This window comes from Rana temporaria, chromosome 10, assembly GCF_905171775.1.
Source record: "Rana temporaria chromosome 10, aRanTem1.1, whole genome shotgun sequence".
Classification (NCBI taxonomy): Eukaryota; Metazoa; Chordata; class Amphibia; order Anura; family Ranidae; genus Rana; species Rana temporaria.
Genome location: NC_053498.1, coordinates 126,722,789 through 126,743,987, shown reverse-complemented (window position 1 = coordinate 126,743,987; position 21,199 = coordinate 126,722,789). Strand labels below are relative to the sequence as shown.

The 21,199-nt window shown below is 43.8% G+C and overlaps 1 protein-coding gene across 1 annotated transcript in view; it reads left to right on the top strand.

The window, feature by feature from the left end:
• ST14 (ST14 transmembrane serine protease matriptase) overlaps positions 1 to 21,199 on the top strand; it is a 61,274-nt gene that overhangs the window by 16,265 nt on the left and 23,810 nt on the right. Inside the window, exons 2-5 of the mRNA XM_040326229.1 lie at positions 17,033 to 17,192; positions 17,278 to 17,405; positions 19,098 to 19,168; positions 20,218 to 20,369. Coding sequence (XP_040182163.1) covers positions 17,033 to 17,192; positions 17,278 to 17,405; positions 19,098 to 19,168; positions 20,218 to 20,369 — 511 coding nt within the window. The remainder of the gene's footprint in view (positions 1 to 17,032; positions 17,193 to 17,277; positions 17,406 to 19,097; positions 19,169 to 20,217; positions 20,370 to 21,199) is intronic.

Here is a 21,199-nt window from a genome sequence, read left to right as displayed (position 1 = left end):
AATAATTCTAGGGCCATAATTCATGAACAAGTCTACACTGATAACCTGTAAAGGCTTTTAAAGGGTCGTCTATGAAGAATTTTTGGTACCTGAAATAAAATGTGGGTAGTGTCTCACTGAGTTCATGCTGAAGATCATACACTGATCCTTTCTTCAGCCACTCTTCTGCACTGGTCCAGAATCCTTGAACAGTTTGGAAGCCCTCTTGTTCCTTTCTCTGGCACACTGCACCTGCATTATGACCCAGAGAGGAAGTGGTGGCCATAGAGCTGCAAGATGGCGTATGTGACTAAATATGGCAAGGTATCCCACCCGCAAGGGAAGCAGCCTACCAGAGATATGTTATGCTACATGCAAAAGATCTTGGGGGCACAGGAGACATCTACACAGGAAGACTATGCTTCCTCCCCTGCCTCTGGGCTAGACATACATGAGGCAGTGGCCATGTTGCCTAGCACAGAGACCCCTGCTATCTCACGAGACAAGTCCTAGCAGATACTAATGCCGATCCTAATGATACTGAACAATGCACCGGGGGAAATATTTTGGGCAGTCAACAAGTGTACTGCTTCTGTTAATACTCTCAAAGATCACTTTTGGCAGCTTGAGGGAGAAATGTCCCTGTTGCAACAGGATCTCCAAAAGATCAGGGAGCAGACCACTGCTACTGAAAGTCACATTGGCTTCCATTCCTCATTGGAGATGCCTGAGCTGCTTCCCATCTGGCCACAGCCAGCAATAACTGTGTAGACAACATTGAAAACAGGCTCTGGTGCAGTAACGTGCGTATAGTGGGTCTGTTGAAGTGAATGGAGGACAGAGACCTCACTGATTTTGTGGAATCCTGGTTACTGGAACTCTTTGGTGAGGAACATGTCCACAGAATGCCATTGCCTCCGGGTCACCTGCTTAGTCTTGCCAGAGAATGAACCAAGATACAATATAATGGGGCAAAAGTGTCATTTTACCAAGACTTCTCAGCTGAAGCTCAACACAGGAGGGCCACATTTGCAGAACTCGAGAATAGCACTTCCGAGTGTGGTATACCATGCTATACACAGCCAAGCTTGAGTGAACTTTTTTGACATGGCTGCAGAGAAAGTATTGTAAATAGAATATGGATGGAAATGACCTGTTTGGTATCTATTTACTCAACGTGACTTCCTCTTTTATATTTTACCACAGAATTTGGCTTTGTATTGTGCTTGTGTGCACTAGAATTAATTTTAGAGTTTTTTTTTTTTTTTGTTAACTTCACAAATATTGTATGTCATAAAAAAAATGCTACAGTCACTTTTTTATTCTCCGGTTCTTTTGCTTTCTGAAAATGTTTAGAAGTTTTGAAGTAATTTTCTAGAAAAAAATAGATATTCTCTTTTGTGAAAAATTAAAAAGTTGCCTTGCACATCAAGTGTTTAATGGAGACAAATCAACATATTCAACCATAATGTTTTTTAGAAACATCAAAGGCAAAGGATCTTTTTTTTTTTTTTTCCCTTCTTTCATTTTGTTTCTTATCTGAATGATTTAAATTCTGTGTGGTCCTCCGTTGGGAAAAAACATATTTACTGTAATACGCATGCGTTAAAAAAAGCTGCGGGAATTGGTACTTTTCATGGTCATCAACATTCATTCTTTTAGCCCACGGTCACATTGGGGTGTTTTTGACATGTCTGAATCGGTGCGATGCCGACTTTGCAGCGCAGCAACGATTCCCAAAAGTATTTCCTGCACTACTTTTGGTGACTTTGGGGGCATAGATTTTGAAAAGACATCTATGCATGAACTCGCACGGATATCTGTCAAGTCGGACTTTCAAACATGCCCTCAGTGTGAACGTGGGCTTAAACGATTATGTATGATAGAAGAATACAAACATAGGTTTATGTATCTACTACAACCTTGTGTCCATATACTTCTAATTATGCAATATATTGTTCAATATGTCTGGGAATCCATTCAAGTTGCAGGTCTGGATGAAATTCATAAGGGCCTTTGATCTATATGAGCTGACTGCATAATGATGACATGGAATCAGGGCTGGACTGGGACGAAAATTTGGCCTTGGACTTCATCCAGACTGGCCCACTTTGACAGGTCTTTCCCATGGCAGCCGGACAACTCCCGCACCTTCTCTCCCCCTTCACTAGCCATTCTACTTTATTAGAGTAGAATGGCTGGTACTGGTACTCTTATAGGCAGTACCAGTGAGGAAGCTAGACATTATTTCAACCGGGACAAAGAATCAGTTTGGTGCCCCCCCCCTTATGGGACAAGTTTAGGCAAAAGTGAGAAACTCCCATGCCATAGCTGTTGAGTCAGCTGTCTGTCACCTCCCCCATGCTCCTCTGTTGTTGTCCCCCTGGTCCTCCCCCTGCTTCTTTGTTCCCCCCAAGTGAGCACTGCGGGAAGGGAGAGACAGAGGAGCGGAGGGGGGCGGCGGTCCGCTGTCACTTAAGCCGGCCCACTGAGCCATCGGCCCACCGGGAAACTCCCTGTAGTCCCAATGGCCAGTCCAACCCTGCATGGAATGCACTGGCAATTCCTTTTTTTTTTTTTTTTTAATTATCAGAAGATACTGTGTAGTACAAGCACATGTAAGATTTATTGACAGCTGAGTACAGCGTAACCAAGGCAGGTACAGCATTTAGATATTACACAATGGGCATGATAATAAGGTGTAGTCGGCAGCAGAACAACAAATCTGTCCCAACCCTGGACAGGTGGAGGTAGTGTGAGGGTCATACGGTTCGCTTTCTTTCATTCACCTAATAGGCTGAAAGGGAAAAAATAAATAAAAATGTATTCCTCCATCCACATCATAAACAAGGTGGTTGAGCTGATTGTTTGCAGTTGCCGATTTAAAATGTTTCCCAGCTTGTCCATTAGACAGAAGTCGATCAAACCGTCAAATTCTGTCAAACGAGGACGGCCTCACACTATTCTAAATGTCGCCAGTCGCTGCTGAATTCTGATCATTCTGTGGCAGAGAGGCTTCTGTATGTCCAACAGGGAGGGAGTAGCTGAGGACACCACCTATTTGGGATTAGATTTTGAAGAATTGATTTTTCAGATCTTCATAAGACATCGCAATGAAATCTTCAATAGAATGATGGCTAGGGAGTGAGTTGGTTTCCTGTGACTCAGAAGGTTTATTATTAGAGCATGTGACATTGTTTACAGGTTGAGTTTCTGTCCTTTATTCAGAGTTAATGATATGACAGGGTCCCTTTCTATTCAGTGAGCAGCAGGTATTTCTGACGTTTTGAAATGCGTTTAGTATCTGGTTTCATGCAGTCTGCCCCTCCCTGCTCTATATTCCTCGCTGGCTGAATCTGGACTCTCGTGTTATGGAGGCTCTTATACCGCGTACACACACGATCATTTTTCGGCATGAAAAAAACATTGTTTTAAAAAAATGACATTTAAAATGATCGTGTGTGGGCTTCACATCATTTTTCGCTCTAAACCCCTTTCGAACATGCTGCATTTTTTAACGACGTTTTCAACTATGTAATTTTTCGGGTTGTAAAAAATGATCGTGCGTGGGCTAAAACGACGTTAAAAACCCGCGCATGCTCAGAAGCAAGTTATGAGACGGGAGCGCTCGTTCTAGTAAAACTACTGTTCATAATGGAGTAAGCACATTCATCACGCTGTAACAGACAGAAAAGCGCAAATCGTCTTTTACTAACACGGAATCGGCTAAAGCAGCCCCAAGGGTGGCGTCATCCGCATGGAACTTCCCCTTTATAGTGCTGTCGTACGTGTTGTACGTCACCGCGCTTTGCTAGAGCATTTTAAAAAAACGATGGTGTGTGGGCAACGTCGTTTTAATGATGAAGTCGGAAAAACTTTTTTTTTTTTTCCATGACGAAAAATGATCGTGTGTACGCGGCATAACATTTCTGTCTTTACTTTGTATTAAATGAGTGAGTGACTTGTATAGCCTCTACAAATGCAAACTAAATCGCCTCAAGGTGCTTTTTGCATCCAGTGCCGTCCTGTGTCTTCAGAAGAGGTGGGTCTTAAGTTTTTGTAGTCGCCCCCACCTTTCATGTGTCAGGGCACTGGCTGCTCTCTGGGCATGCTGGCACATGTGGTTCTCCAACAGCTGCAGACAGCAAGTCAATTGTTGAATATTTCTGAATATGGAACAGAATTGTCTGTTTCCGGCTCCAGCATATCTTTGTCCTGTTTGTAAATTTTTATTTTGCCAGTTTTTGAGGAAAAAAAAAAAAAAGGAATTCAACATTAACCTGTTAATTTTCTCAATATGTTCTTTTAACATTGGGTTTAATAAAGGGCAATTTTACATTATTTCTCCAATACAGTTATCAGGGGCGGACTGACAACTCAGGGGCCCCCGGGCAATGGAAGATTATGGGGCCCCCAGGCAATAGATTATGGGGCCACACACACACACATATTATATATACACACACACACACACACACACACACACACACACACACACACACACACACACACGTACTGGAGAGGCGGGGCAGCTATAATCCTGAGATTTAAAAAAAAAAAAAAAGATTTTTACATACTGTCCCTGGTTTTACTGAGGCTTGCAACCCTAATGGGGCCCCCTAGTGGCATGGGGCCCTCGGGCAGTGCCCGAATGGCCAGTCCGCCCCTTTCAGAGATGTTTGGTGTCCTAATAAAGGCATTATAGCTTAGGGGCCCTTGTAACGTACATCTGTCTGCACATTACCTGCACCCTCAGGGTCCAATAATTTGGCGTTGTGTATCTGCTGTCTCGGACCCCTGTAACATACTGCTTTCCATTTTGTATCTGCTGTGTTGGGGCCCCTGTACTGCACAATTGTCTATCTGCTTTCCTGGGGCCCCTGTAATACACAGTTGTCTATTGTGTATCTGTTGTCTCGGGGCCCCTGTATTTCATAGCTGTTACATATATTTTCTCTAACTACAATCTAGGGGGGGGGGCTGTAATAAATCTCTACTTCTCCCCACAGTTTTGGTGCCCCAATAATACATGGCTGTCTCTGTCTAAGCATTTTTGGGGCCTATATAACACATGGCTATATGTTTTGCAGTCTCTTTGGCCCTTTACATCATCTCGCTACCGGTCTCCCTCTCTAAAGCCTGGGACACACTAGTCTTGACAGCTCTGGTTGGAGCTGCTATACCAACGATCCAACATTAGTACAGTGATCTCCTTTGCTGAGATGTTTTCTAACAGGTGGTGGCCCCCCACCAGAACACGTCGGTCAGCACTCTCTGCTATTGGCTGAAAGCGCTGATCTGGAGCCGGTCAGCCACTGGTTTTCCAGCATGCACGTCTGACAGAAGCCGGTTTCTTTTGGTCTCCCAACATTCGGCCCTGGGCTTAACTCTCCCCCTCGCTCTCGCGTTCGTTCTTTCTCTTTCTCCCCTTCCTCTCTCCATCTCTCCCTCTCCTCATAAAATCTCAGGGCCCCAGTGACACCCAGCAGTCTCTCTGTAGACACATTCTTGGTCTGGTTGTTTGGCCTTGTTTCCTGCTGTGTAATCTGGTCACACCGGTTCTTCCAGTGCAATCCATGACATTGTGTAACTTGGCAATCAGCAGCCCGCAAACACGGCAGGAATGGCTGACCTGCTATCGAAACTGCCACTGCAAGCGAAGATCACGTGGAAGTGAAAGTGTCCAGACTGGCAGGAGTGTCCCTGTGTACTCTGTGTGACGTTCCATATATGGACCTTTCTATGTGCTACTCTGGTAATGAGAATAAAAGAAGTCATAGTCAACTTGTCGGCCTCAAAAGTAATAATCGTACATTGACTTCTATGGTTCTACTTGGGATCACATTAGTTCAGTGGAGGATTTTCGGTTCTGTTTAGCCCCATCTTTAGCACCATCTCATTGGTCCCCAAGTTCTCTTTCATAGAAGCCATGGTTTCCATGCTCTGCACTGGTGATGGTCAACAAGCCTGAAACGGCTTTAGACCCCTTTCACACTGAAGCGTTTTAGCGTTAAATAGCGATATTAAAACGCTCATAAAATGCTCTCCATGCATCTCAATGGACCCTTTCACACCGAGTCCTGCAAGCAGCATCTTTGGAGCAGCTTTTGGGCGCTGAAAAAACGCTCCAAACGCCCCTTTCCATTGAAATGAATTGAAAGCGCTGTAAAAACACCTTACCCTTTCACACCGAGGCACTGCAAAAATGCCCTAAAACGTTAGGGTCTTAGCGGTGCTTTACCAGCACATTGGGATTGCAGATGAGGCTATGCCCTTTCACACTGACTAGTTTTTATTTGTTTTTTCAAAAACGAGAGATTCTACATTTGCAGAGGAACAGTATAAAAGCAGTCAAAAAACCGCATGCGACCAGTGTGAAGGGTTCTTTAGGATTTAACTGCTTGCCGACCAGCCGCGGCAGTTATACGGCGGCAGGTCGGCTCGGCTGCGCGAGATCACGTAGCTATACGTCATCTCGCGATTCAGTCAATAGGGTCGCGTGCCCCCCGCTCGCCCCTGGCCCCGACGTTCGTGCCTGGTGGGCACGATCACCGCGGGGCACCCGCGATCGCTCGTTACAGAGCGAGAACCGGTAGCTGTGTGTAAACACACAGCTCCCGGGCCTGTCAGGGGGAGAAATGGCGGATCGTCTGTTCATACAATGTATGAACAGCGATCAGTCATTTCCCCTAGTCAGTCCTACCCCCCCTTCAGTTAGAACACACCTAGGGAACTTAATTAACCCCTTCCTCGCCCCCTAGTGTTAACCCCTTTCCTGCCAGTGGCATTTTTATAGTAATCCATGCATTTTTATAGCACTGATCGCTATAAAAATGCCAATGGTCCCAAAAATGTGTCAAGTGTCCGAAGTGTCCGCCATAATGTCGCAGTACCGAAAAAAATCGCTGATCACCGCCCTTACTATTAAAAATGCCATAAAACTACCACCTATTTTGTAGACGCTATGACTTTTGTGCAAACCAATCAAACGCTTATTGCGATTTTTTTTTTTTTTTTTTTTTACGAAAAATATGTAGAAGAATACGTATCGGCCTAAACTGAGTAAAAAAATATTATAGCAAAAAGTAAATTTTTCAAAATTGTCACTCTATTTTTGTTTATAGCACAAAAAAAAAAAACGCAGAGGTGATCAAATACCACCAAAAGAAAGCTCTATTTATTGGAAAAAAAGGACGCCAATTTTGTTTGGGAGCCACGTCGCAGGACCGCGCATTTGTCAGTTAAAGCGATGCACTGCCAAATCGCAAAAAGTGGCCGGGTCATTGACCAGCAATATGGCCTGGGGCTGAAGTGGTTAAAGGGAATGCGTTTTTCTTCCACTTTATTTGGACTGAAAAATTGATCAGTGTGAAAAGGTTCCTTATGAAGTCTCCTACACTATCCTGTGCCGTGGCATGTCTGCCCCCACCATCCTGTGCCGTGGCATGTCTGCCCCCACCATCCTGTGCCGTGGCATGTCTGCCCCCACCATCCTGTGCCGTGGCATGTCTGCCCCCACCATCCTGTGCCGTGGCATGTCTGCCCCCCACCATCCTGTGCCGTGGCATGTCTGCCCCCACCATCCTGTGCCGTGGCATGTCTGCCCCCACCATCCTGTGCCGTGGCATGTCTGCCCCCACCATCCTGTGCCGTGGCATGTCTGCCCCCACCATCCTGCGCCGTGGCATGTCTGCCCCCACCATCCTGCACTGCTGCACACATCTCTAAATTTTCCTTTTTCTTCTAAGAAGGCTCCAGTATGTGGGCCTTTCTGTTTACAAAGGGCTGGTTACATCAGTGAACCAAGAGGTGCAAAGTGCCTCAATTTATGGCACTGATATCCAATTGTGAATCAGTAGCTTGCAGGTTAATAATATTAATTCAGTGTATTAGTTGGCCGACCTGTCTGCATTTCTGAGCGTGATTTAAGTGTGCCAAACTGCTGCTTCCTCTTAGGCTTTCAGGGTGGCCACTTGTCAGGCTTGTTCTCTAACCTCAACATTTTATGCAATAGAATATATTTAGCTGATAAACAAAACACCCCTGCCCCCAAATATTGCTAAAAAAAATAAAACATTTTTTTTCCCCCACTTCTGAGGCTCCTTAAAGTAGATGTAAACCCTAACTACATGACATATTTTTTATATTTTTTGTCTATTATAAAGAATTGTAATGTTTTTGTTCAAATAAAATCCAGTTCTTTTTATATATGTTTTTATCATTTGTTGCTGCTGATATGCAGCCCCTTTTGAAGCCACTTCTGTCTACATGCATTGCAGCGGCTGCATGGCATTTCGTGCGGGGGCTTCCTGGCCAACATTGCGTGAGCTCTTGTAGTCCTTCTTCCCCTTTTTTTTTTTTTTTTTTTGTTTTAATGCTAGCTGTAGGTTTAAAAAAAAAAAAAGGACTTTGAATGAGGTACATATGCAGAGATGCACCTCCATTCCTATTCTTTGAAATGCAATCGGAGGTTTGGGACTTTAAATGAGCCAAGTAATAAAATGATTTTTATGTTTATAATGGAGTACAATATCTGTGATACGCACTCACGCCATATAATCTGCGCGACACCAAATTACACATTTTACATTGCTTTCAGTTTGTGGGAACACAACAGGTAGCTGCAGCAGATTGTTAGTTATTATAATTTTAAAAGTATTCACACAGTCACCAACATATCACTTTTCATCACTGCATAGATTATTATTGTTACTGTTTGTTTTATCCTAACTTGGGTAGCGCAGAGTCACTCACAACTGAAGGAAAGCTGGTTTGCCATCAGATCCATAAGGCGTCATGTGCACACAGGAGGTTCAAAAAAACGCCAGGAAAAAGCATCCTTAAAATCAGGCTGTAGGCCACGTTTTTGAATGGTGTCTATGGGTGTTCATATTTTTTATTTTTTCTACTGCCCCTAAATACTTATGCCTCCATATACCACTGAAAGTTTGTGTGCATGGACACATAGGCTAACATGGAGGTGTGTGTGTGTGTGTGTGTGTGTGTTTTAACAGCAGCTGTAAAAAAACATCCTGTGTGCATGAGCCCCAAGACCCCTTTCACACTGGGGCGTTTTTCAGGCGCTTTAGCGTAAAAAAAAAAGCACCTGAAAGAAGTTGCATCTGCAATCCCAATGTGAAAGCCCGAGTGCTTTCACACTTAGAGCCCATTCACATCTGAAAAAAAGTCCCGGACCCTTTTTTTCAGGCGACATTGGCGTTCGGCCATACAAAGCAATGGGAAGGCTTTATGAAAAAAAAAAAAAAAGTTACACACTCGCGGCAAAATACGCGGCGTATCTTGTCGCGGAGGTGTGAATGCAGCCTTAGGTACTGCCCTGGCAGGGCGTCAAAAGTCCTGTAAGCAGCTTCTTTGCAGCGCTTTAGGAGCCTTGAATACACCGCTCCTAAAGCGCCTCCAATTGAGAGAGCTTTTTTTTTTTTTAAACGCCAAAGCGCCAGAAAAACGCCCCAGGGTGAAAGGGGGTCTTGGCGGCGCTTTACCAGCATTTTTCTGGCGCTGGCAGTGTGAAAGGGCTCTGAAAGCACTCAGGCTTTCACATTGTGATTGCAAATGAGGCTTCTTTCATGCGCTTTACAGGCTTTTTTTTTTTTTAACGCCTGAAAAACGCCCCAGTGTGAAAGGCGTCTTAGACTGGCTTCTGTTGAACAGACACCTGCAACATGGTGAACCAGATGATCTTTGCCCTGTGTATACTGTGCTTGGACTTCATGAGGACAGGGATTGATGGGGAAGTACTGTATGTAAAGCAAGGTTTAAATTGGAAGTGCTATGTTAGCATTGAAAATATCTATCTGCACACACACACACACACACACACACACACACACACACTCAACTATGTTCCTGATAAGCAAAATAAACAAAACACAATGGGGGTTGTAGCACAAAGAGCTGTTTTGTATTGCTGAATTAGTAGATTATAATTTATTGCTGAATTAGTAGATTAAGTTACAATTAATGATGTAATCAAGAAACCACACATGATAAACAGATAGATTAGACACCCAAAGAGATATATTGTAACAACAGGTGGATCTGCTACTGAATGTACTACAATAATAGCTGCGCTGACACCGTTCTTCTTTTTGTTTTGTTTTCCCCCGCCCACCATGTATTTCTGTACATTCTGTACACCTTGAGAACTCATTGTCTCTTCCTCCTCTGCCCGCCATACATTGGAGAGTTTTTCTTTGATTCTCTGACGTTCCTGTGTGATGATCTGCCCCTGAAACCTCCTCGTCTTTCGTCTCTCTCTGCATTTTTATTTTTCATCCCCCGAAGCAAAGGACTCATCAGGAAGAAACTCATCTGGTAGAAACCGAAAAATTCCACCTTCTATCCTGAGTCATTTCTATGCGATCTTGTCCTGAGCTGACTCACAATCTCAGATATCATTTAAACTCTGATCTGCGATAAAAAGGCTGAAATGAGGCGAATTTGCCTCTCGCTTCTCTCTTCACATTTTTGTAAATATTTTATTCTATCTTTTCATGTGACAACACTGAAGAAATGACACTTTGCTACAATGTTGTGTAGTGAGTGTACAGCTGATATAACAGTGTAAGTTTGCTGTCCCCTCAAAATAACTCGACACACAGACATTAATGTCTAAACCGCTGGCAACAAAAGTGAGTACACCCCAAAGTGAAAATGTCCAAATTGGGCCCAAAGTGTCAATATTTTGTGTGGCCACCATTATTTTCCAGCACTACCTTCACACTCTTGGGCATGGAGATCACCAGAGGGTAACAGGTTGCCACTGGAATCCTCTTCCACTCCTCCATGATGACATCACAGAGCTGGTGGATGTTAGAGACCTTGTGCTCCTTCACCTTCCATTTTGAGGATGTCCCACAGATGCTCAATAGTGTTTAGGTCTGGAGACTTGCTTGGCCAGTCCATCACCTTTATCCTCAGCTTATTTAGCAAGGCAGTTGGTCGTCTTGGAGGTGTGTTTGGGGTCGTTATGTTGGAATACTACCCTGCGGCCCAGTCTCTGAAGGGATCATGCTCTGCTTCAGTATGTCACAGTACATGTTGGCATTCATGGTTCCCTCAATGAACTGTAGCTCCCTAGTGCTGGCAGCACTCATGCAGCCCCAGACCATGACACTCCCACCACCATGCTTGACTGTGGGCAAGACACGCTTGTCTTTGTTCTCCTCACCTGGTTGCCGCCACACACACTTGTCACCAAATAAGTTTATCTTGGTCTCATCAGACCACAGGACATGGTTCCTTGGTCTGCTTGTCTTCAGCAAACTGTTAGACCTTGATACCAGAAGTCTAAGAGATGCTTGAGGCCTGGGGTTCAATAAGTCCAACAAAGTTCATCCATAATTGAAATATCAGTTTATCATGGAGATTGTGCCTCGTGTCACTTACCTTATCACTTGTTCCTTGTGAACTGATAGGCTGAATGTTGGTTTTGCTCTTTAATAGCTATAATTTGTGTCACTCTCAGTAGATATCGTTATGGGCGGAGGTGTCATGTGAGTAGGCGTGCCTGGCTTAGTTCATGCAATCTCTCATTGGCAATGAATGGGTTACAGAATTGTACAAGTAGGTTGTAAACCAGACGGAGAACTGGCAATCTGTTCCAGAGACTAGCTTTTCCCCTCTATCCATGAAGTGTGGAGTGATCTAGTAAAGGGATCCCTGAGAAATGATGGGGTACCTGGCACTGTCAGGAAAAGAAATGCATGTTACGGGTCAGCAAGAAAGGATGGAACCATGGTTCACCAAGACGGGGGGGGCCTTTAACGCATTGCCCCCCCCCCCCCCCATAAAAACCTCTTCCCAGTTATCTGAGATATTGTGTCCTCGCTGCAGAGATTTTCTGTCCCTTCCTCTCCTGGAGACAAAACGGGATCTCCTCCTGCAACAAATGATTCTGGAAGCGATGAGTAATAAAGCTGGCCATACATTACACAATTTTCTAGATTTACCAAAACCATATAATATGAGGTCAAACCTAAACACTTTCAATTTGTATGCAATCAGGCAGGCTCTTGCGCTACATAGAAGGTAAATCTACAGGAAATTGAATTAGAAAAATTGTATAGTGTATGGTCAGCTTAAAGTGGAAGTCCATGCAAAAACGAAAATCCCTGCATCTATAGACACCACAGTTCGAACACTAACCTCTCTATCACTGTAAAGAAAAGATGAGTATACATATCTTTTTGGAAGCCGATCTGACCCGGTCTTCAGCGGTGGAAGCTCTGCAGAGGAGACGGCCGACAATGGCTGTGAAATGAATGGGAAGTGACGTCACCCATAGTTACTATGGGGCTTCTGTTGTCATCCGTCTCCTCTGCACCCGCCTCTATAGCGACGCCGCGGCTGACAGCTCAGCGTTGGATCCGTTTGGAGCAGGTCAGATCGGCTTCCAAAAAGGTATGTATAATCATTTATTTTTTTCTTTACAAGGATAGAGAGGTTAGTGTTGGATATGTGGTGTCTATAGATGAAGGGATTGTTCGTTTTTACATGGATTTCCACTTTTAAAGGGGTTGTAAAGGTACAATTTTTTTTTTTTTCCAAAATAGGTTCCTTTACCTTAGTGCAGTCCTCCTTCACTTACCTCATCGTTCCATTTTGCTTTTAAATGTCCTTATTTCTTCTGAGAAATCCTCACTTCCTGTTCTTCTGTCTGTAACTCAACACCGTAATGCAAGACTTTCTCCCTGGTTTGGAGTGTTGTGCTTGCCCCCTCCCTTGGACTACAGGAGAGTCATGTCACTCTCTACGTTGCAGATAAAGGAGCTGTGTGTTGGTGGGCGTCCTGGCTCTCCTGTAGTCCAAGGGAGGGGGCGAGCACAACACTCCACACCAGGGAGAAAGCCTCACATTACTGTGTGGAGTTACAGACAGAAGAACAGGAAGTGAGGATTTCTCAGAAGAAATAAGGACATTTAAAAGCAAAATGGAAGGATGAGGTAAGTGAAGGAGGACTGCACTAAGGTAAAGGAAGCTAGTTTTGAAAAAAAAAATTGTACCTTTACAACCCCTTTAGGCTCGATTCACACTAATGCGTTTTTTTGGTGCATTTTGCGTTTTGCAGAAAAGCAGGGACATTTTTTAACATGAGTTCCTATGGAACATGTTCACATCAATGCTTTGTTGTGCCTCTGCGTTTTTGGAAAGGGTCGGGGACTTTTTTTCCTGCAAAAAGCAGCGTTTTGCATGTAATAGAATTCAATGGATCCGCATCCAAAACGCAAGTACAGCTTTTTTGCCGCGATTTGCTTTTTTTTTTTTTTTAACCGGTTTATAGCTGGTTGTTAAAGGAAATGTAAAACAATTTAAATTGATGTAAAAAAAAAAATTAAGGCAAATCGCGGTAAAAACGCACGTCAAAAACCGCAGCAAGCACCGCAAAAACGCTAAAAAGCAACATGCATAGGTGTGAATCGAGCCTTAAGTCACATCCAGATTCAGGGCTATCATTCCCCATTTACTGTAGCTGGGAAAGCAGCTAATCAAGCTTGATTACCTGCAGGGCCATAATTCACTCTAAACTAATAACCTAATGGACTTTGAAAGCATCGCTTATGGACAATTTTTGGGTACCATACTTTTTTTGGTTTCACGGGTGCACACAATTGTAAAGATTGCCATGCTTGGTATCGTTTACTCAATGCAACTCCATCTTTTTTACGTTGTACTAGGGATGGACCAATACAATTTTATTTTTTATTTTTTTTACAAGTACCGATACATTTTTTTTGTTTTTTTTGTGTCTTTTTGGACTCGCCGATACCAATTACCGATACCTACCGCAACTGTTATCTTTAGACTTCAGCTGTCAGCAATGGTACAAAGCATTGAAAAGTTTATTACACATTTAAATAAATTTAATTGTCTGCTTTTTTAACTAACAAAGCAAACAAAAAAGCTTTTATTTATTCGTTTTATAAAATTTTGAAGTGAACAAAAAAAAAATCGGCAGGAAAATAAGTTAAGGCTGATTAGAGTAAATTATGGGTTAAATAGAGAAACATTTAATAAAAAAAAAAAATTCAGCCCACTTCCTGTTTGTCTGGTATTTGGCCTAGGCTTATGACATACAGTAATGCACAGCTCTCTCTCTCTCTCATTCTCATGAGAGTTTGACCGGAAGGGAGGGGTGGGTGAGTCATAAGAGGGACAGTGAAAGCTGCAGAGCTGGAGGTGTGCCTCTTGTGTGTCTGTGGTAAATCCAGTATCGGTGCAACCTTACATTTTACCAAAAATGTGTATTATATCGTGTTTGTGTCATAACTGCCCAGATAATCAGGCTCAGTGCACACTGGGTGATTAGCCCCAGTACAGGGGGCACAGGTACATCATTCAGCCTTGCTGGTGTGTGCCCAGGAGCGGATGCCCGCAATGCAAGATCTTCAGCCATTAACAAATAAGTCGATTCCAGCACATCTGATCTCCTTCTGGACAGAGTGACAGGACATAGACAGGGAAACAGTAAAGCACAATCACTGTGTTGGATTACTAAATGCTTATTTCCACTCTTTGCTGTCATCTGGAGCAATGAGACTTTTTTTATTGCCCTTCATCATCCCCTTTTTCATCATCCCAGTACACACTTTATTCAACTGTGCCAAGCCCTGATGAAAGGGGCCCTTTGAATGCCCGAAACACGTTGGATTTCAAGGATATGAGTCTGAATAAAAATAAATTCATATTTTTTTTTGTATGTTCTACTTTTTATCTTTTTCCTCTTGGCACACTCCGTCCCTACTCCAACACAGAGCTGACCTTTGGCCCACCACTCTTGGGCGAGCCGCCAAAAGAGAATCCTCTCCTCTGCACTGTTTAGACCTGACTGAGAACACCCACTGCTCCGAGATCAGCGCCCCTCACCTTTCTACTACCACTCTAAACCACAGGTGTCCTCTCCCCGCTGGAGGAACTTGCCTTGCCTGACACTTGGGCTGCTTTCTCACTGGGGCGGCGGGTCCGTTGGCGGTAAAGCGCTGCTCGTTTTGGCAACGCTTCACTGCTGTTTAAGCAGCGCTTTTTGGCCACTAGCGGGGCGATTTTTAACCCCTTCTTCGTTCGCAAGCAGTGCTTTTTGGTCACTAGTGGGAACTTTTAACGCCCGGTAGCAGCCGAAGAAAGGGTTAAAAGCGCCCGGGTTGCAGTGCTTCTGAATTGTTTTTTAGGTGCTTTGGAGAAGCATTGCCCATTCATTCCAATGGGCAGGGGCAGTGTAGGAGCGATGTATACAGCGTTCCTACACCGCCCAAAGATGCTGCTCGCAGGACTTTTTTTTTTTTTTTTACAAGCGCACCGCCCAAGTGTGAAAGCACTCAGGCTTTCACACTGGGGGAGGCGTCATGAGAGGCGGTTTTCAGGCGCTAAAACGACTGAAAACTGCCTCAGTGTGAAAGGGGTCTTGATGAAATTTAGGTCCTAATCCAGGAACTGGAAAGGGGATGACAGGTCAAAATGATGAATCAATGAGATCCCTTTTCACACAATGGGCTGTAAAAACTGGCGGTTGTTATACTGCCCCTGACCAACCACCTAATACCTGAACCCAAATTGCCAAGCTGCTCCTTCGGGAGTAGTGCTACATTCATTTTTGGTAGACTGTTTGTTTATTTGCCCCAAAAATGAACAGAAGGTGAAGTTGGCAGAGGTGCCCATATGAGAAAGGAGATGCTTTGAAAACCGTATCTTCAGAGATTAGGTATTTTCTGGTCTAAGACCCCTTTCTCACTGAGGTGTTTTTCAAGGCTTTTGCGTTTAAAAGCACCTGAAACGTTTAGGGGAAAAATGCTACTTGCAGCATCTTTGGAGCATGTTTGAGGCGCTAAAACAAAACGCTCCTCCCCTCTTGAAATCGAATAGGAAGCGCCTCCAAAAGCCGTTTTTGAGTCGCTGTCCCTAAAAAAATAAAAATAAAAAGGAACCGCAAACGCCTAAAAAGTGCTGCAAAAGTGCTCATCGTTTTACTGCCCGTTTTTGAAGCGAACCGTTGCTTAGGAAAATGGGCACATTGACACATTTTGTGGCACTGTGCCACTTCTCCAGGATGGGTGTAAGACACTTTAAAGAAATGTAGAATACAAGTACAGTGTAATCAGTTCAGTAAAAATGAAAGTGAAAAGTGAAAGCCATATAACTTATAAGTAAAATGGTAAAAAAAATACATAATGGTGGCTTTATCCTCCTATCCAGATGGTAAATAATGTAGCACTTGATGTTGTATAAGGTTTGCATTATAAGTAAGTGTTTGATATTATATAATGAGATGAGGTTGCTGGAATTGGTACAGTAAAACCTTGGTTTGAGAGCGTTTTGCAAGACGAGCAAAAATTTTAAATTTTGACTTGATATACAAGCGATGTCTTGATATACAAGTAGCGTCATGTCACAACTGAGTACTGTATAGAAGAGAGACGCCTCTAAGTGTAGCCATATGGTTACATTTAATGAAGGTACAACATTTAGCAACTTATTGCATACAGGAACCTCTCTTCTCTTTTATACTCTGTAGCTCCTGATGGATTTTTCTTCTAATTCCCTTGTGGAGGCTGCAATTTGTGGATGGACATTTTATGGTTGCATAACCTATCACATTGCTATAATCTTTTTATATGGACTATAAACGGAAGGATTTATGAATAAATGGTTGTGGAATGAATCATTTGAGTTTCCACTATTTCTTATGGGGAAATTTGCTTTTGATATTCAAGTGCTTTGGATAACAAGCATGTTTCTGGAAGGAATTATGCTCGCAGTCCAAGGTTTTACTGTACATGGAACAGCACTTGATAAGTTCTGGTTATTGACACTGGGAGAGGTAGAGACATTTGTGGTGCAATTTTACCTTTTAGAGGTAGGCTTGCCTGTGCCGCACTTTGGGCATGCTGTGTTTAGGCTGATGGCATACATGGGGTGAAGTGTGGATAAGGTAGGAGCAGCAAGCAATTTGCTGTCTGCTATTTGTATTGTTATTACTGTCAGTATTACTCATGTAATGTTATGTGCTCATTGTGCCATTTTTCCTCCTTTTTTTTAGAGTCTCAATGGCTTCGAAGAAATGGTGGAATTTCTTCCCGCCACCAACTCCAAGAAGGTGGAGAAGATGGCACCAAAGACAAAGCTGCTGATAGCGGGGTTGGTCGTTGGCGCCTTCCTCCTCTCCCTCACTGTTGGGCTCCTCGTCTGGCACTTCGCATGTAAGTTTCGGTGGATCTTCTGTTTAATGATTAGTGACATTTTGATGCTCTGTGCTCGGCACTCAATGTATGTTCTGTCTTTCAGATCGGAGTGCCCCCGTGCAAAAGGTCTATTCTGGCTACTTGAGGGTGACAAATTATCCGTTCGTTGAGGCCTATGAGAATCCATCCTCGCCAGAGTTCGCTGATCTATCCTCCAAAGTAGTTGAAATGGTAATGAACTTACTTCTGGCAATTTAGTTGTCTTCATTCAGCTTAGTTGAGGTTATGACTAATCGGAAGCATTCCTTCTTGCATCAATGTCTACATAATCTTTAAATATTCCTTTAGTTCAGATGTCTCCAAACTTTATAAACAAAGGGCCAGTTTATTGTCCTTCAGACGATGAGGGCCAGACTGTGGCCAGTGGGATCGGAAAATGTCTGGGGATTAGTGGTCAGTAAAGTAAAAAAAGGAAATACATGGTGCCTGTGGAGGAGGAATAGTGCCCATAGTTGGTGTCAGTGGAAGAAATGGTGCCCCTAGATTGGTGTCAGTAGGAGGAATGGTGCGCCATTGTTGGTGCCAGTTGGAGGAATGGTGCCGTGGAAGAAGTCGTCCCAAATCATTGGTGTCAGTGAAAAATGGTGCCCCATCGTTGGTGTCAGTGGAAGAAATGGCCCCCTATTGGTGCCAGTGGAAGAAATGGCGCCCCATTGGTGCGTATCGGTGGGAGGAATAGTGTTTTTTTCAGTGGGAGGAAGTATGTCTCATCGTTGGTGTCAGTGGGAAGAATTTTGCGTGATTTTTGTGTGTCAGTACAGAGTAATGCCTTGTTTCAATAAAGGAATATTGCCACAAGGGCGTGGGGTCTGTTATATATCAAAAACAATGAGGGGATATTGGGGAGGATGGCCTAAGTCGGCAACCTTTTCCACTTTAAGCCCACGTTCACATTGGGCCGATTTGACATGTCAAATCGGGGGGCCATTGCTGGCAATGGCACTGTCCCAATCGGTGTAAAGTCGTATTTGGGCGCCGCACCGATTCCAAAAAGTAGTTCCTGTACGATTTTTGATGACTTCGGGGGTGATTTGAATAGACATCTGTGCTTGAACCCGCACAGATGTCTGTCAAATTGCCCCCGAATTCACACTGCATTGCCGGTTTGAAATCGCGCAAGTTCATATGATCGGAAAATCTGACAACAGACCGTTGTCCTCGTTGTTGGCTGGAGCGTACAAATGGTCTGATTTTTGGCCAACAGCCTGTCAACACACAATTTCCATCGGAAAATACGATTGTGTGTACGAGGCTTAAGTGTCATGTTCACAAGCAATAGATAACGGGCGTGGCAGTTAACAGTAGCGCCTTGCTGGCCATACACTAGTAGAATTTGGACTAAATGGTGTGACGAATATCTATCCTGCTCCTTCGAAATTTTCTCATGGTTAACTTGTCATTAGATGTACAACTTTGAGAAAAAAAGCACACGCAAATAATGTCCCCCTACAATGCGTGCACTTCAGACCTTGGATCCACCCCAATGCATGCCCTTTAGACCTCCAAACCAGTTTAAATGCAGGCACTCCAGACCTCCGATTGGTACCAGTGCAGGCACTCTGGACCTCCGATCGGTCCCAAACTCTAAACTCTTTGGAAAACAGTGCATTACTGTAGGCATACAGGCAGGATTTTTTTGCACAGCATGCTGAAGTCCCCAGCCACTGGCAGGCTTTCAGTGATGTCCAGGTAGTTGGGTAGTCCAGGCTTTGTAATTGCCAAATCTGTCAGTTACAGCCAATGGTAGCAGATGCAGGGCAATGTCCTCACATGAGATATATCTGCACATCAGCACTAGTGGTGTTAATTGCTCTAGTTTTTGTATTTTTCTGATCAGATATTCTTCTCATGTTCTCTCTACAGTTGCAGAAAACGTACCAAAGCAATCGAGCGATTGGTCCCCACTTTGTCCAATGCAATGTGACGGCGTTTAGGTAATGTGAATTGTTTTTTCTTTCATGGTACATTTGTATGTAGATTTACAGGCACTTTTTACAGTTTACAGGCAGAGAAACTATTTGGAGAAGTCGGGAAAGTAATGGAGACCTATCAATTTTTAGAACCAGAAGAGACAAATGTTGTCGCAGAATTTTCTCAATGAGGCGACTCAATTTACTCCCAACAAGTCTTGCATCCAGTTTCCTTATCACTGATATGGTCGAAATTCATGAATTTATTGCAGTAATAGCGCCATAGAGTAAACTAGAACAACTAGAGTTAGCCACATGCGTCAGTACCAAGAATGGAAAATGTTGCAGGGTTTTCATCAATTTGGTGGAAGGCTTTTTACTAGGGTTGTCCCGATACCAGTATTGGTATCGGGACCGATACCGAGTATTTGCGGGAGTACTTGTACTCCCGCAAATACCCCCGATACCTAAATAGAATACTTGTCTGGATTTATGGGGGACATGGCTGCATATGTGGGGGGACATGGCTGCATTTGTGGGGGGACATGGCTGCATTTAGGGACACATTTAAAAAAAAGTATCGGTATTCGGTATCGGCGAGTACTTGAACAAAAAGTATCGGTACTTGTACTCGGTCCTAATAAAGTGGTATCGGGACAACCCTACTTTTGACTATACCATATATACAGTGCCAGAAATGTGTGGCAAATGCCCTGGTGAATCGCTAGGAGTGAATTTTAGCTGTGATTCCGGACAGTAAAATAGAGTTCAGGGATTCTTGAAGTCTACACAAAGAGCCTGATATTGAAGATCTTTACAAATCGGAACTTCCTTCTCCCAGCACCACCTTCTAATGTATTGCACTGCAGATCTCTTGGTGGCATTGTTTCCACTTCTAAAGGATTTTTCCCCTCCAAGGTTCCATGCACCCTTGGAGGGCGCTCCTGGCACTGTGTTTCTGGGTCTGTGGAGGAGGAACGACCCTCGCTTTACTTTAAAGATCTTAGTTTTGTAATCTGCTGCGTTGTGATACCAATTATAGTAATACCTTGTGCATTCCCTTGTTCATATAGTGAGGGCAGTGTCATCAGCTACTACTGGTCTGAATTTTCTGTGCCAAAATATCTGGAGGCTGATCTGGATGCGGCCATGTCGGAGCTGAAAGTGCAAACTGTCACTCTTCGTCAGAGAATCTCCCTGTCTGTGGATTCCTTTGTAGCTTACCGTAAGTAATGCCATTGTTTAGCAGACATTTGCTGCCAGCATCTAAAGAGGTGCTTCGTAGAGCCCACCCTTACCAGTCACGTTACCGGCTGCACCGATGGAGCTTACACTTTAATATCCCACCACATTCACACATTAATGTTGTGATACATGTATATGGCTCTGACATATTCCACGGTGCTGTACATAGAGTGCTGAACCATTCATTTAAGTCTCTGCACCAAAGCAGTTTACATTCCAATTTAACACCACAGCTGCACTATTATTATACATTTATCTAGTGCTGACATATTCCAGAGGGGTGTACAGAGAACAGCTTACATTCTGCAGGGATCAGGAGTGCATAATGCACAGAATGCAGGGGTCAGTAGTAATGCAGACATCTAATCACCCTGCCCACTTACCCCATCCAGGTTTCAGCCGCTTCCCTGGCTTCTCCTGCTGGCCAATCCGGTCGCTTCTCCTCTCGACCAATCTGGTCTTGGGACCTGCTTCCTGTGCTGATTGGCCGGGAGGAGAAGCAGGAAGACAATAGCGAATGTTCATTCGCTAATGTCACAAGTGGGTGAGCCCAACCTTTATGAAGCCAATTGAAGCTTTAGGCCCTAATCATGTGCTAATAAAAAAGAAACCCCTGTAGAAATCCATGCGTCCGAAAATTGGGGTGCGGCGCCTCTTATGGACCGGCCGCTGTGGATGTTGATCTATATAATAGTCAGTATAGACTTTTATGTATAGTATGGTTCTGTAATTCCTGGTATCACATTATGCCTTTACAGCACTGCACTGACTTCCCATATAGACCCTCTTCCTACACTCTCATAATTCTCA